The following is a 15,011-nucleotide window of genomic DNA, read 5'->3' as shown; positions in this document are numbered from 1 at the left end:
AGAAACATATAAAGTGTCCTATTCTTTTGGCAGCCATTCACATAAAATCCTCATGTATATTAAGCTAGAGATCATGTTTTCTGATCCCCTATAATATTATTAACATATTATCAAGATATAATTCTGGACAGGATTTTGATTTCTTGAAGATATAAATTTATAGATATTAAATACAAAAACCTCAGAAGATACAGCAAATCTTGAGACCTCTTAACATTTAATAAACCTTTTCCATTAGATCACATAACACAATACCTGAAGACTTGTACAGTGTACCTGACAAAGCTCAGAGTAAATAATCTTAATGGAAAAGGGTCCACATTTTTCCAAGATAACAGTTCCATTATATGATAACATTGAAAAGAGATGAAGAAAGAAATAGCATTATCCTGAATTCAACAGCCCAAGCTTTATAGAAACGGGTTAAGCCTTGCAGTTTCTAAAGATGACATCAGCTAGAGGACTGAGGTTGTTCATAGACCCCTTATTCGAGTACGCCTATTCTACATAGGGAGTAAGAGATCACAACACAAGGACTAGGGAGTAAGAGATCACAACACAAGGACCAACGAGGGAAATTAACTAGACAGTACAGCAAAAAGAAAAATTTTGTGTAGAACATATTTGACATCACGAGGATACCCTATTGCATGAAAACTTCACATTGCTGTGCTGAGGTGTTCTTTACATGGTTTAGAAGACAAAAAATTAGCTTTTTATCAAAGAAAAAATTTCAATCCATTGAGGCCAACATTTTCATGCTAACTATATCTACTATTAAAGGCAGAGATGGTACCCACTCAGTATTTCTATGTAACTTAGAACTGGTCAAGCTCGAAAATTAACATATTATTCATGCATGAAGAAATAAAAATACTTGTCTGAAAAAAATGAGCTAAAGAATACAGCTTTTTTCTTTATAATTAAATATTTATTGTCCATTAATTTCACAAGTTACATGTTCTCCATACATTCAATTGTAGAATGCCTGTTGAAAACACCTACAATTACCGATTACTAAATCAAAGAATAAGCTTCCTTTCAGATTGTTTATAAAGGAAAGAAAAAGCAATGCCAGACTAAAAAGTAAAAGCAATTAGAAATCAGTCAATTTTATGATCCTGCAACATTAAACCAGAGGACTTCCTATTCCAAAAGTATCATAATATAAATCTAAAACAACAAGAATTCAAGATTATTTCTTTTTTGGCTGCAGAAATAGAGTTTGAAATGTTTACATGTCCATGCTTCTCTGATGAATGTGCTTTAGGCTTTCCAAGACCAACCAGTGTCTTAAACCACTTCCCTGAGATGCCCATTTGTGCAGTCCTTAAAAAACAACACTCGTAAATTCTTCAAACCTGTTCATAAAGAAGATCATCAAGCTTTCCTTTTAATATAAATGCTCCCTAAGAGTACAAATATGTCCAGCCAAGCATATTGCTAAGAAGGTGGGGAAAAGAGTTAAAATAATGATCATGATTCATAACTATAGCAAACATACCATTGTTGGCAAATTGTTTTATATGTTAAGATAATTGGAATGTCTTTTCCCAAAATTGGGCAACAAGAATTAAAATTTTGATGTTAAGAAACAGACTAACTATTAATGCACAGACCCAACAAGACAGACATCCTATGTTTAAGTTATTCAGGTGCCTTATAGAAGCCTTTCTTTTTCATTATGTCGACCTTAGTTTACTCCAATTCTCTGCTTGATTCTTTCATAACATTCTAGCTAAACTTTGAAGTACATGTTGCGATTTGTCCATCCTTCAAGACCAATACTCCCTCTTAATATTTTGTGCTTTTATCTTTTCACAAAATATTTTTTCTTCAAGCAGTTAATGACTCGCTTCTTAATGTTCTCAATCAACACCTTAAGCTCTGATATGTAAAATGATCTTTCCTTGCTTGCATAAGGATTGATGTTTATGTACCATCTTCACATCATCTCCAAGAAAGAATTCATTGCATACACAAGTCAATTTCCTATGTGTTCAAATAGTATACTGAAAAATATTACTTGGCCGTTATCATTCTCATGAATGTTGAAAAACTTTAATGTAATGATCCCATCTTTTGGCCTTCACATTCTCCAAAGTCTAAGTGGAGGATAAGAAGAAATCAAATTAATTTCTTATAAAGTCATTCAATTAAAAATTAAAAGGTGACTTTGTATTAATTATTAAAGGAATAGCTTCTACGGTATGTATTAATTATTGGAAGGACGGAAGCCTCTCGTGATTTGATTAATTATTGCCAGGGAGGAATTTCTAGGGTATGCATTAATTATTGGAAGGAGGAAGCTTCTAGCTCTTGCAATTAATTAATGTTTTAGTTCCTTCCAGAAGGATGAAGAAAAGGATAAATAGGGCTGAAAGTTTCATTGCTGATCATCGGATGATTATAACTTGCATTTGATAAGAACTTGGATGTGTGAATCACACTCCCTTCTTTGGCAATAGAGGACGTTCATTCTTTGTTGTAACATTCTAAACGTCATTCCCTTAGGGTTTGGCCTTTGGAATACATCTCTTTGTACTTGATTGCAGCATTTTTAGAATTAATATAATTTCAGCCTTGGTTCAGCTTTTGGGCATTCCTGAGTGTCCATTACAGTGGTATCAGAGCCCTAAGTATTTAATCTAGTCATATAGACACAGAGGAAACATTCTTTGAACAAGACAACAGCATGGGTGACCGAGATGATAGAAATACTAGTTCCGACCAAGAAAATGTAATATTTAGATTACTGGGTACATTAGAGAAGGGGCGACGTATGCAACAGGAGCAGAATAGGATGCAACAGGAGCAGAATAGGCGAATGGATATGATGTTGCAACTTATGGCTAAAAAGATGGGCATCAACATTGACGATTTGCATGTTGCTCCAGAGCAGAACGTAGTTGATTCCTCAAGTGGGATCGAGACACGTATAGAGCCACCCATCTATGATGTTGGTGATATGGGTGTTTCAGCGGAATCAATAGAAACATGTGTGCAAAGTAAGGAGACCACATATGAAGCTTTGTTGAGAGATGGTGTTGCAGTAATAGTGGGATTAGGAGAACATGAGGATACTATCATATCAGCAGCCACTTGTGTCAGTTGAACCATCCAATGAGGAGTTTAATGGTATAAATGGTTGATGTATTTTCTAATGAAGCCACACATGTTGATGATTATGAGTTTTCATCAACTACAAATTCGGTTCAGTTTTCTGTTGCAGCAGTTAAATTTGTTCCTATGTCCATATATTTCGATGCGGCAACACCTATTGTTGATACAGTTAGCATGAGTACATATGGTTCACCTGCAGCTACATCTTTTTCAATGCATGATGGTGATAATATGCATTCCAGTCCAGTATATATTATGTGGATGGATACAGGGAAGAAGACGTTTCATAAATCTTCTATAGAGTTGCCTTATGGTGACATTCTGACTTCATTAGCACAAGTTTTGAATGTTAGGCTACAGGGGTTGGTTCTGATGATGTGGGTTTGCAGTTGGTTTAACTTCCATATGAATATCACATATTGGGATCCAGGTGGAGGTTGGAGTCCATTATGTTACTTAATTGCTTGAGGACAAGCAATTTCAAGGAGGGCGGATTTGTAATGATCCCATCTTTTGGCCTTCACATTCTCCAAAGTCTAAGTGAAGGATAAGAAGAAATCAAATTAATTTCTTATAAAGTCATTCAATTAAAAATTAAAAAGTGACTTTGTATTAATTATTAAAGGAATAGCTTCTACGGTATGTATTAATTATTGGAAGGACGGAAGCCTCTCGTGATTTGATTAATTATTGTCAGGGAGGAATTTCTAGAGTATGCATTAATTATTGGAAGGAGGAAGCTTCTAGCTCTTGCAATTAATTAATGTTTTAGTTCCTTCCAGAAGGATGAAAAAAAGGATAAATAGGGCTGAAAGTTTCATTGCTGATCATCGGATGATTATAACTTGCATTTGATAAGAGCTTGGATGTGTGAATCACACTCCCTTCTTTGGCAATAGAGGACGTTCATTCTCTGTTGTAACATTCTAGACGTCATTCCCTTAGGGTTTGGACTTTGGAATACATCTCTTTGTACTTGATTGCAGCATTTTTAGAATTAATATAATTTCAGCCTTGGTTCAGCGTTTGGGCATTCCTGGGTGTCCATTACATTTAAGGTTTGCAATTTATAATTAAGACACCTCAGTGTCTTAGCGCTAGTTTTATTAATTAATTAGCTGCAGGTTAGTTTCCTGTAAGGTAGTTTAAGATAACACACTTGTAATAGAATGTGATACTTTACAAGCATTTGCATCATGCTTTGTAAAGCCCTGAAGCATTAATATTATAATTATATTTTGGTGTTATCTAAGGGAGCATTATAGTTTAGTTTTTGCAAATTTGTACAGCCAATTTTCATCATGGTATCAAAGCACTGTGAAGGGTGAGCGTGAAAATTTGAAGCACTTCTATGAGGGTGACATTTTTTCTTGCAGCATGAGAAGAAGAATCCAAAGGGCATCATCATATTGTGTGCTTGTGAAGAGCTGATAAGTCTGTGCCAGTTGCCGATCTATGGTTCTTGCTTTGCAGGAAAAACTTCAGCCTTAAATTGTTGCCCAATGTAAGACTGGACATGAGAGCAAAAACAATAAATTGTTGCTGGATGTAAAAGTAGATTAAATTTATTTCAGACTAGTTTCAATTTTTAGAATTTTATGGTTACTAATTCCAGATTTCTTATTTGTAGATTTCAATCTAAATGTGGCAGTCTTGATCTATGCCAAATGTATGTGAAGCAGATCCAATATTAACAAATACTGAATATCAAAGTATAATCACAGAACTCCAAATAAGGCAGAGCATTTATCAATGTCAATGCTCTTTAGCCCAATCAGGTATAGGCATTTATATTGTGTGAAGGGTTATGTTCTTGAGTAGATGTGTTGAAGACATGTCCACCCAAGACATGTCCTTCCAATAACAGTGATTAGTTAAGCATAATGTAACCACATACAAATCAGTATTTTTTCATTTGTTTGTGATAACAAGCCCCTACACCATATTGCCGATCTGCAAGGGAATCTAATCAGAATTCAAACTGATATTATTTGCATATGAGGCCAATCATATGATCATGACTCGTTCAATGAGATGAACATGAAATGTCAAAGAAATAATCTGTAGGAGCAGATAGATTCAAAATCTTATTAAATGATAAGCAATTTCAATGAATATTATTGTAAGTTTTAAACCAGATAACTACGTACATATGTGTGTGTCTTTACACACACACACAGATCATAATATAGATTATCAGTAATCTGACCAAAGCTATTATTCTCAACACTCCCTCTTAGCTAGGGAAGATAAAGAATCTAACCAAGTACATATCACAATAGGCTCATCTATTGTGAGACAAGAATTCACCTAACTTGTGAAGTCAGAGGATATAATATGCTCAAAAATATCAAGTCACATGTCATTCTTCTTATATATCCAAGTTGTGGTATGTGCACTGAAATCAAGTCTCATGATGTCTACCATAACTAGTGTAACACGGGAACGCATCCCCTCACCAAAATCGGGCCGCACTTGAGATGGGGGAACGGCATCTCGAGTGGCGCCACCACCGTCAAAGATGGCAAGACGTCTCTGTGTAACCTATGGGTGCGGGGGGACATGAGGGGGATGTTGGGACATCTCCTACAGCAACAAGATGGAGGACATTAAAAAAATTTAAAAATAAGGCATTTTTAAAAAAAAAATTGGTTCTATTTTGTTATAATGAGATGTAGGGCCCATTCCTTCCTCCTCCTTTGTTCAAAAGCCTTCTATTCTTTATTTTTGTTCACATTTGCATTTCTATATCTGAAGATTGATATATATTATTAATTTAAAATTATATAATTTGACACTCTTTCATTTGTTGATGTTCAACGTTCATTGTTTGTCATTTGATCATGAATCATGATGTTCCAGTTCAAAACTTCAATGCAATGTTCAATGTTTAAGGTTTTTACATCTTTATATCTTATATTGTATAATTGTAGTACATCTTTTCATAACTCGCATTTTAAGTACCACAAGTATAGGATATACACCCCTGCTCCCCTTACCACCCCACATCCCCCGCCGTCCCCAAATCAAGGGCCCTTTGTCCCCCGTCTCGGAAACTTGTCCCCCAATCCCGTCGTTCCCCCCCGTCTCGCAAGGCGGTGTAACTATGACCATAACCAATCATGGCATATCCAAAAATACACTTATCCACCATGATTTATCTCACAAGGAACATAATGATCTTCAATTGATATCAAGTCTCATGATATCTATCAAGATGTCCAAGAGATACTATCATATATATGTCCACGAATATCAAGGCACGTGATACTAATCATGATAGTGGACTAATCATTGTAAAGTCATCACCTTACAATGTTAGATACAAGTGTATATTATTTGAAAGATCGTCACCTTTCAATAATGTACACAAGGGGGCATAAAGTCATAGTGTCACACATATGACATCCACCATGAAAGAAATCAAAGGGACATCCACCATGAAAGAAATCAAAGGGTGGATCCACATTGGCTCAATTCAGAGGGTGAAAACAATAGAGTTCACCTCAAACTTCTCTCTCAAAGCAGAGAATATGAAAGGATACAACTAATAGATCACTGATGCTGAGATTCTTTTTCAGCTAAGGCTTCATTCTCCAATGTATCAAGCTTCTCAAACAGGTACACAAAACTTATTTTTAGTATGAGGCTTGGTGAGAATGTCAGTCATTTATTCTTTAGTGATAATGTACCTCAATTGAAATTTAGAGAAACAATCTAGATATGGTCCACTCCCTTTGAATCAATATCGTCAGATGTTAATCGATGTGGGTCCTTAAGCTGCTCCCTCTATCACGGAGGCATGCCCTGTTCATATACTCCAATCATGAAAATATCTTATTCTAAGAGACTGTCATGTCCCCTTTTCAAATAATTAAAAAATAATAATCTTTGCTAAGGCAGGCAAGCCCAAGAAAGTGAAGTTTCGGAAAAAGGGGGTTAATCTTTGGAAACCGTTGGACTAATAAATAAAAATTATTATTAAAATATGTTTCATTAACCTCTCTTGGATGTGAGTTACGGTTATGCCCTCTTTTAAGGAGTTTGGAAGCATTTTAGGCTAATTCCAGAACTTGATTTTTGCTCATTCTTTGTTATTCTTTAGAGGCTGCCAAACTTGTAGAGAAGGAGACCCAAGAACGGGAGTTTGCAGGTTTCCAAAGAGACCCAAGAACGGGAGTTTGCAGGTTTCCAGGAAGGCTAAGGACGGGAGTTTGAAGCCATTCCATGTGCATGCTCATATAGAGTTTGCCTTTGTGCTGAACAGTGCAGATTTGTGGGTTTTCGGGTGTGTTTTTTGTATGAGTTTGGTGTTTTCAATTGAGTATTTCATATCAGTTTGGGTTGCTGCTGTATTTCAGACTTTAAGGTGTTAAAATAGAGCTGAATATATGTATTGGGACATGATTAAACTTCTGAGATAGATTATTTGTGTTTTTGTGGTGTTTCCGGGCATTTTTGTGTTAATTTCGGGAGCTCGATGAGCATAGTTTTTGTCCTACATTTGTGAAGTGTTGTGTAAAGGCTATACGGATTTGGAAATGTCATTTTGCAGGCTGTTATGCTGCTGAAATTTCTGTAAAAATGTCCATTTTCAGATTTATTAATAATTTGTGAAGTTGTGAAGCTTTTGGCACTATTTTCAACATACCCAATTTGGGGTTTCTTGAGAAATTTGGTAGATCTTTGTGATATTAGTTGTTTGATCTTAAAGATCTGATTAGAGAATTGAAATATCATACAAAACCAGTAAAGGGACATTTCAGTGGTATCAGAGCCATGATCTTGCCAGCCTGAGGGTTTGTAGAAGCTTGCATGTCAGTTTTGACAACTACCCAGATCTTGCATGTCAGTTTTGACAACTACCCAAATCTTGCATGTCATAATTTATGATTGCATGTTGCTTCTAATCAGCTGCATGTCAAAATTTATGGTTGCATGCTACTTCTAATCATTTTCATGTTAGTTCTTAGTGAATTTGGTGGTTGTAGAAGTTTGCATGTCAGTTTTGACAACTACCCAGATCTTGCATGTCATAATTTATGATTGCATGTTGCTTCTAATCAGTTGCATGTCAAAATTTATGGTTGCATGCTACTTCTAATCATTTGCATGTTAGTTCTTGGTGAATTTGGTGGTTGCATGTTGCTTCTAATCAGTTGCATGTCAAAATCTATGGTTGCATGCTAATTCTAATCATTTGCATGTTAGTTCTTGGTGTTTGAAGAAGTTATATCCTATTGGGGTTACACTCTACTTTATCTAGAATGGACAGGTATAGTACAGAGTCTCAGAGGACACGATCTTGGACAATTGATATCCAGAGTCAAAACAGTAGAAAGGATGGTTATTTAGACATTCGAGATAAACTTATAAAAATAAGTCATGACATATCTGAACAGTTGGTTGAGCACCACCGTATAATGAATGACATGTTGTCCGACCCAGCTAAGGTGGATAAGTTGACTGGATTTCTATTTGGCAGATTTTCTCACAGGGCAGATGACACAATTACCAAGAACTTGCATGAGGAGTTTGAGAAACTAGCTTATAGCCAGGCAGAGGTCTCAGATTCTACTCTGCCACAGGAGGTGGTGGGAAAGGATATTACACAGATCGATAGTAACGGTCAACTTGATACTCAAATTGAGACAATTGTTTACAGGTCGTCAAAGGGTGATGCCACAGGTATTCAGGATGGTATAGTTACAACAGGCAGTGACTACAATGTAGTGGGTTCAGATGATGAGTATGAGGATGTTGTGCAGGATGGTGAGATACTTGGTAGAGATGAGCAGACATTGAGCATTCATGACTTTGCTGAGAAAGAGTACCAGGCACAGTTAGATGCTTCATCACATGAGGTTGAGGCTGGTAGTACTTCACATGATTTGTCCAGCCAGCTGAAGGTGAACAAAGATAGTATTGTGACTTCATTATCTCATCATGACAGGTATGTGGAGTTAGTTGGTATTGGTCATATTACTCAGGTGAGGAATTTGCTTGACTTCCCAGTTGATTCTAGTTTATGGATATGGACTCGAGATTGTTATATTGGCGTTTGGGATTCAGTTGACTAGAGATCTTTAACACTTTTTGGTAGCAGTGTTTGTTTGGGTGCTATCATGGATTTGATTAGCAGATTACACGGTGTTGTCTTTTCTTGTGTCAGTATCTTGTCCGATGTTGGTATTAGTTTTTATACACCGATGTTGGGCTTTGTTCATATATCCAATCGACCATACTTGCTGGAATGTGTTGATGATATTTCATATTTGGCAGTGTGTATAGATGAGTCCCAGGATCATATTGGCATTGATGACATCCAAGAGGATGCAATGGGCAGTTTTGAAGACTTAGTTTCCTTGGGTATAGAGGAGTTGGACAGCAATGCTAATGTTTTTGATACTCCGTATGTTGATATGAGCTTTAGATTTGATTCACAGGATATGGATGGTAATACTCTAGAGACTAGTAACTTTGAGGATACTCCTTTAGACAGTGCATCAGAGGAGGTTTGTAGGAGACAGTCAACCAGTGTCATCATATGTCTAATCAGTTGAGAGTTAGTGACCGAGACATTGCTATCACTTGCCAGCATTTCGATGCTGCTCGTCAGTTGTTAGCAATTTATAGATGGGGTTCTCCTACTAGTGATGAGCAGGAAGGCAGTTATCTTTCCTTGACAGAGATCCACTCTTTATGGGAGGCTATTCGGATTTTGAGACAGAATTATATGCAGTTGGTAGCCGACAGAGATTATCTTATGGAGTGGGGCAGTACAGCATATGATGCATTGTTGGCCAAGGAAGATGAGGTGAGTGAGCTTACTGAGCAGCTTGAGGTGACTTCTTAGATTCTTGAGAGCACACAGTTGGCTTTCAAGGAGTCACAGTTTCATTTGGCTAAGGTGACCATGGAGTTAGAGCAACTACAGTCTTTACCTGATTCTATACAATCACAAGCTGTGGTGTTTGGTGATCCGAGGATGTCCATGGCCGAGATTGTCAGAGACAGTGGAGATGGGGATGCATCCATCCTTGATACTAACATTGGCATATCAGGTTCATTCCCACTAGAGTCAGGTTCAGTTGAGTTGGGTGCTGTAGCAGATTTTTGTGGTATGCCTGACATGGTGGTGACCTCTAGCACTAATGGCACGAAGACTAGAGATGTTGTATCAAAGACCATGTGTGATGTTGGTGAGCCAATAGTTGGCATGGTTCCTGCTAGTAATACTACTCCCTTGGTGATGTCTTTAGAGGTATTAGTCAATTCCAACTTGGTTAGTGATCGATTGCAGTTAGTTACATCTAGATTGCAGTCTGAGCCACTGACTGAGATTGGCGCATTCTATCAGCATTACATTGTGAGGTATGCTCATCAATTTACCTTTGATGACAATGTTGATGAGATGATGATACAGAGATGTACTTTGGTTCCTAGTGCTTATCATCAGTTATGGGATAGTTTGATGCCTCGGGATGAGAGTTGTGATGGGCACAACATGGCGATAGGTTATGCAGTTGATAGCTTGATAATACATGACTTAGAGCAGGAGTTTTGGAGTGATGCTTTAGTGGGTGTTGTTATTGATTCTACTCCTTTGGCTATGACATCTCCTAACTTAGCTGGTGATCAATCACAGTGGGTTGTATCACTTGTTCATGGTGAGTTGTTGACTAAGGTTGGTTTTTTTATCAATATTATATTGCAGGGTATGTACATCAGTTAGCATTTGATCCTTGTGTTGAGGAGTTGATGGCAGGCAAATTTGGTTTGGGTTCCATTTCTTGCTGTTTATCTTGTGATGGTTTTTTACCATCAAGGGTGCATGGGAGTTATGGTTATGAGACAGTGGCCGGTGATTTGCAAAGTTGTGTTGACTGCAGGAGTTGTACAGTGTGTGGATTCTCCATACTTGGTACAATTTCATTCGAGAGCATTCACCATTGTTGTAGAGTTCGATTGTACATTCCGTATAGGCCAGTGGGATGCGTTGATTGTATTTACTGTGTTGGTGGTTTGATTTGTCCACTTTACTTGGGTTTTGATGTTCTAAGAGTTTGTGTCTCGTGGGTTTCTAACTGTGGAAGTTGTGACTTTGGAGTTTGGTTGAGCAGTAATTGTCAGTTTGATTACAGATTCCTCTTGGTTATATTGCAGAGGATATTGCAAGAGCCTGTGTTAATTGACAATAGTATAGTTCATGACTACATTTGGGATCCAGGTGGATTGATTGGTTTATTGTTCAGCCATTGCTTGAGGACAAGCAATGTTTGGGAGGGGAGGACTTGTCATGTCCCCTTTTCAAATAATTAAAAAATAATAATCTTTGCTAAGGCAAGCAGGCCCAAGAAAGTGAAGTTTCGGAAAAAGGGGGTTAATCTTTGGAAACCGTTGGACTAATAAATGAAAATTATTATTAAAATATGTTTCATTAACCTCTCTTGAACTTGAGTTACGGTTATGCCCTCTTTTAAGGGGTTTGGAGGCATTTTGGGCTGATTCCAGAACTTGATTTTTGCTCATTTTTTGTTATTCTTCAAAGGCTGCCAAACCTGTGGAGAAGGAGACCCAAGAACGGGAGTTTGCAGGTTTCCAGGGAGACCCAAGAACGGGAGTTTGCAGGTTTCCAGGGAGACCCAAGAACAGGAGTTTGCAGGTTTCCAGGAAGGCTAAGGACGGGAGTTTGAAGCCATTCCATGTGCATGCTCATACAGAGTTTGCCTTTGTGCTGAACAGTGCAGATTTGTGGGTTTTTGGGTGTGTTTTTTGTATGAGTTTGGTGTTTTCAGTTGAGTATTTCATATCAGTTTGGGTTTCTGCTGTATTTCAGACTTTAAGGTGTTAAAATAGAGCTGAATATATGTATTGGGACGTGATTAAGCTTCTAAGATAGATTATTAGTGTTTTTGTGGTGTTTCCGGGCATTTTTGTGTTAATTTCAGAAGCCTGATGAGCATAGTTTTTGTCCTACATTTGTGAAGTGTTGTGTAAAGGCTATACGGATCTGGAAATGTCATTTTGTAGGCTGTTATGCTGCTGAAATTTCTGTAAAAATGTTCATTTTCAGATTTATTAATAATTTGTGAAGTTGTGAAGCTTTTGGCACTATTTTCAGCATACCCGATTTGGGGTTTCTTGAGAAATTTGGTGGATCTTTGTGATATTAGTTGTTTGATCTTAAAGATCTGATTAGAGGTTGGAAATATCATACAAAACCAGTAAAGGGACATTTCAAAGACTCAACATTAGGGACATAATTTATCGATTTAATAGTCACAACATTCTTCAAACAAGTATACTTGTAATAAACAATGAAATTACCCCGATGTTTGGCTACATCGAACATTCATGTTAATGTGGCTCCTTTCTTGAAGCTCCATGTACATGCAACAACCTCCTAACTTCCAAATTTACTTATGATGAATTTGTCAAACTTCCTCTTGTTATAGAAGGATTTTCCTAATTCTGATCATAAAAAATATCTTGCTCCAAAAGCCTCACTTTATCTGGCATGAACATCAGATGACTAGTGAATCCTAGATCAAAACTTCTTTGGAGCTGTTGTCATAAGATTGAATCCTGCACAATATATGGTAGCATGCCCAATGTACCATTCTTCTTTTCCTGCAAGAACATCCCCAAAGACAAAGGAAAAGATCAAAGGCAAATAGCTCTTATAGTACATATGAAAATTCAAATAAGAGAGATACTACAATGAGTAAATAAATGCAATATTCAAAGATAATGAATACTTATCTACACATCCTTGATACAAATTGCTTAAATGAAGGTCCATATACATCAAATCAGAAAGTGCCTTTTGAATCATCTCCCCACTAAGGATGGTTCAAATTTTGAACTTTGATAGTGTCTCTTCTCTAACATCTCCCCTCTAAAAGATGGTTCAAGTGGGAATGAATCATTGGTTATTATTGCCCCCCAGAATGTAAAATTCCCACTCTTATATCATTGAACAATTTTGGGTCACATCAATATGGCAAACTTCTTTATGTTCTCATAGTATTGCAAATAGCACATCTGTTGTGGAAAATGGATGCTTGATACTGCAAAAGTTCTATGTTTAGTAGTCTTGTCCCTATTACTTGTTTGTGGTTCACTATCTTGTGTCAGTTAAGTTTACACTCAAAGCACACAAGATATACAAATGAGAATAATGGTATCAAGTGGAAAAGAAAAATTGTATTGTCTCTACTCCACCATAGTTGTTCCACGCAATTTTGACATGGCTCTTTATCACAACCACATCAGCGAAGATGATCATCCCTCTTCTCTATCCAAGAGACGGGCACAGTAATCTTCCCACGTAAGAATTTTGTCTTCTCTCCCCAGAGGGGGTGGCACTTATCCTTCTTCATATAGTATGAATGCAATCACCCAAACGCACACACATTTCCATTCAAATGAAAGAGAGTATATTGAATGCATCGTATGTTGGAAAGGGGGTTGTAACCAAAAAAATTGTAACTTAAACAACTGACCAACCACCTCTCAAAATGGATTATCATCACTTCATTATTTTCTATCTTGACTTTTACAAGTCCATGAAACATATGATAATGAAGCAGGCTTAATTATTGGTTGGGTAGTTGTCCCAATTGACAACCACTCTAACTACCATTAACATGGCCTTTATAACATCCACTGTACTCAAAGATTTATAAACATTACCATAAAGGGCAAGTCTTTTGAACTGTTCAATGTATAAGTATATACATATTACAATAAGTTGTCTGTAATCTAAAAAAATAAGGCAGGTGCTATGACAGAATTGGTGCATAAGATATCGTGCCATCGCTGAAGCTATCATGGCATTGTTTTCTTTCCCATCCCTTCATAATGAATCATTGTATTTGGTGAATTATTGTTCAAACTTTCTGCTATAATCCAATCGCTTCTTTAATGTACGTCCAGAGTTTATATTTGCCAAAGTGCAGCGACAAATGAAAATTAACAGATGACAAAATATCTATTGAGCCTTCAAATGTGTTTCTTCCTTATATCAAGGACATAGGACATGCTTTATCTGACAAGGCCCAATAAATTTATCGAATAGAAAGCTCCATTGATTCTGCATACATTCCAACTTTCAGTCACTTGGAGGAACCTTTACAGCTTCTAATATGGTCTTGTAAATCACTGATGCTTTTGGAATATATATCAATCCTCCTATGGTGATTTGCATTTTGATAATTCCAAACTGAGGCTCATGGCTAGATGTGAAAGTTGCAGTTATTGCGCCAAGCGTGAGACCCTTAGTAGTGGCAATATCACACTCCATCGACAACTCCATCTCCTTGTGTAATCTTGCCAAACAATTTCTGTCAAACCATTGCCCTCGTCATTTGAGAGGCTACCTTGTTATTTGTCGCAATTGTCATTTGTTTTGGCAATGTTTGTGTGGAACCTTCTACAAATTTGAGCTGGCACGCACGTGCAGGGTCAGGTAGAATGGGGACTAAGACACAAGGGAAAAATGGTGTGTGAGACGAGCTCCAGGCAAAGGCACTTCTAAAATATTGACAATATAATCAGTGAGTTTACGCACTGGCCTCCTGTAACATTTCTGGAAAACGCAGTCCACCACCTTACATTAAAATAAGACTTTGTAATTGCCACCACTGTGTCATCTATCAAAGGTTGTTTATTACCATCATGCCATGGATGGACCTTTTTATGAACCATCTAAATAGTTATTTTTGTGGTACTCAATTCAACAGGTCTCAGACTCCGCCTGGATATTTCACTCTGGATTATTATCTGATCATATGATGAGGGTATTGTATTTTCCTATGTTCATTCCTTGCTCATCTTGATTTCTCTTGGCATATGATTTATCACAACCAACAGAAGATATTGAA

At 37.0% G+C, this 15,011-nt stretch overlaps 1 protein-coding gene across 2 annotated transcripts in view; it reads right to left on the bottom strand.

Moving 5' to 3' along the window:
* LOC149527899 (protein IQ-DOMAIN 5-like) overlaps positions 1 to 15,011 on the bottom strand; it is a 90,663-nt gene that overhangs the window by 41,336 nt on the left and 34,316 nt on the right. For both annotated transcript variants that reach the window (XM_089812030.1, XM_089812031.1), the window contains exon 2: positions 1,239 to 1,361. In XM_089812030.1, coding sequence (XP_089668156.1) covers positions 1,239 to 1,319 — 81 coding nt within the window. In that variant the 5' untranslated portion in view covers positions 1,320 to 1,361. The remainder of the gene's footprint in view (positions 1 to 1,238; positions 1,362 to 15,011) is intronic.

This window comes from Cupressus sempervirens, unplaced genomic scaffold, assembly GCF_028749045.1.
Source record: "Cupressus sempervirens isolate cs-2001-9-10 unplaced genomic scaffold, ASM2874904v1 CseChr00c100012_05, whole genome shotgun sequence".
NCBI classification, from domain to species: Eukaryota; Viridiplantae; Streptophyta; class Pinopsida; order Cupressales; family Cupressaceae; genus Cupressus; species Cupressus sempervirens.
The sequence above is the reverse complement of the archived record's forward strand: the minus strand, read 5'-3'. Positions and strand labels throughout refer to the sequence as shown.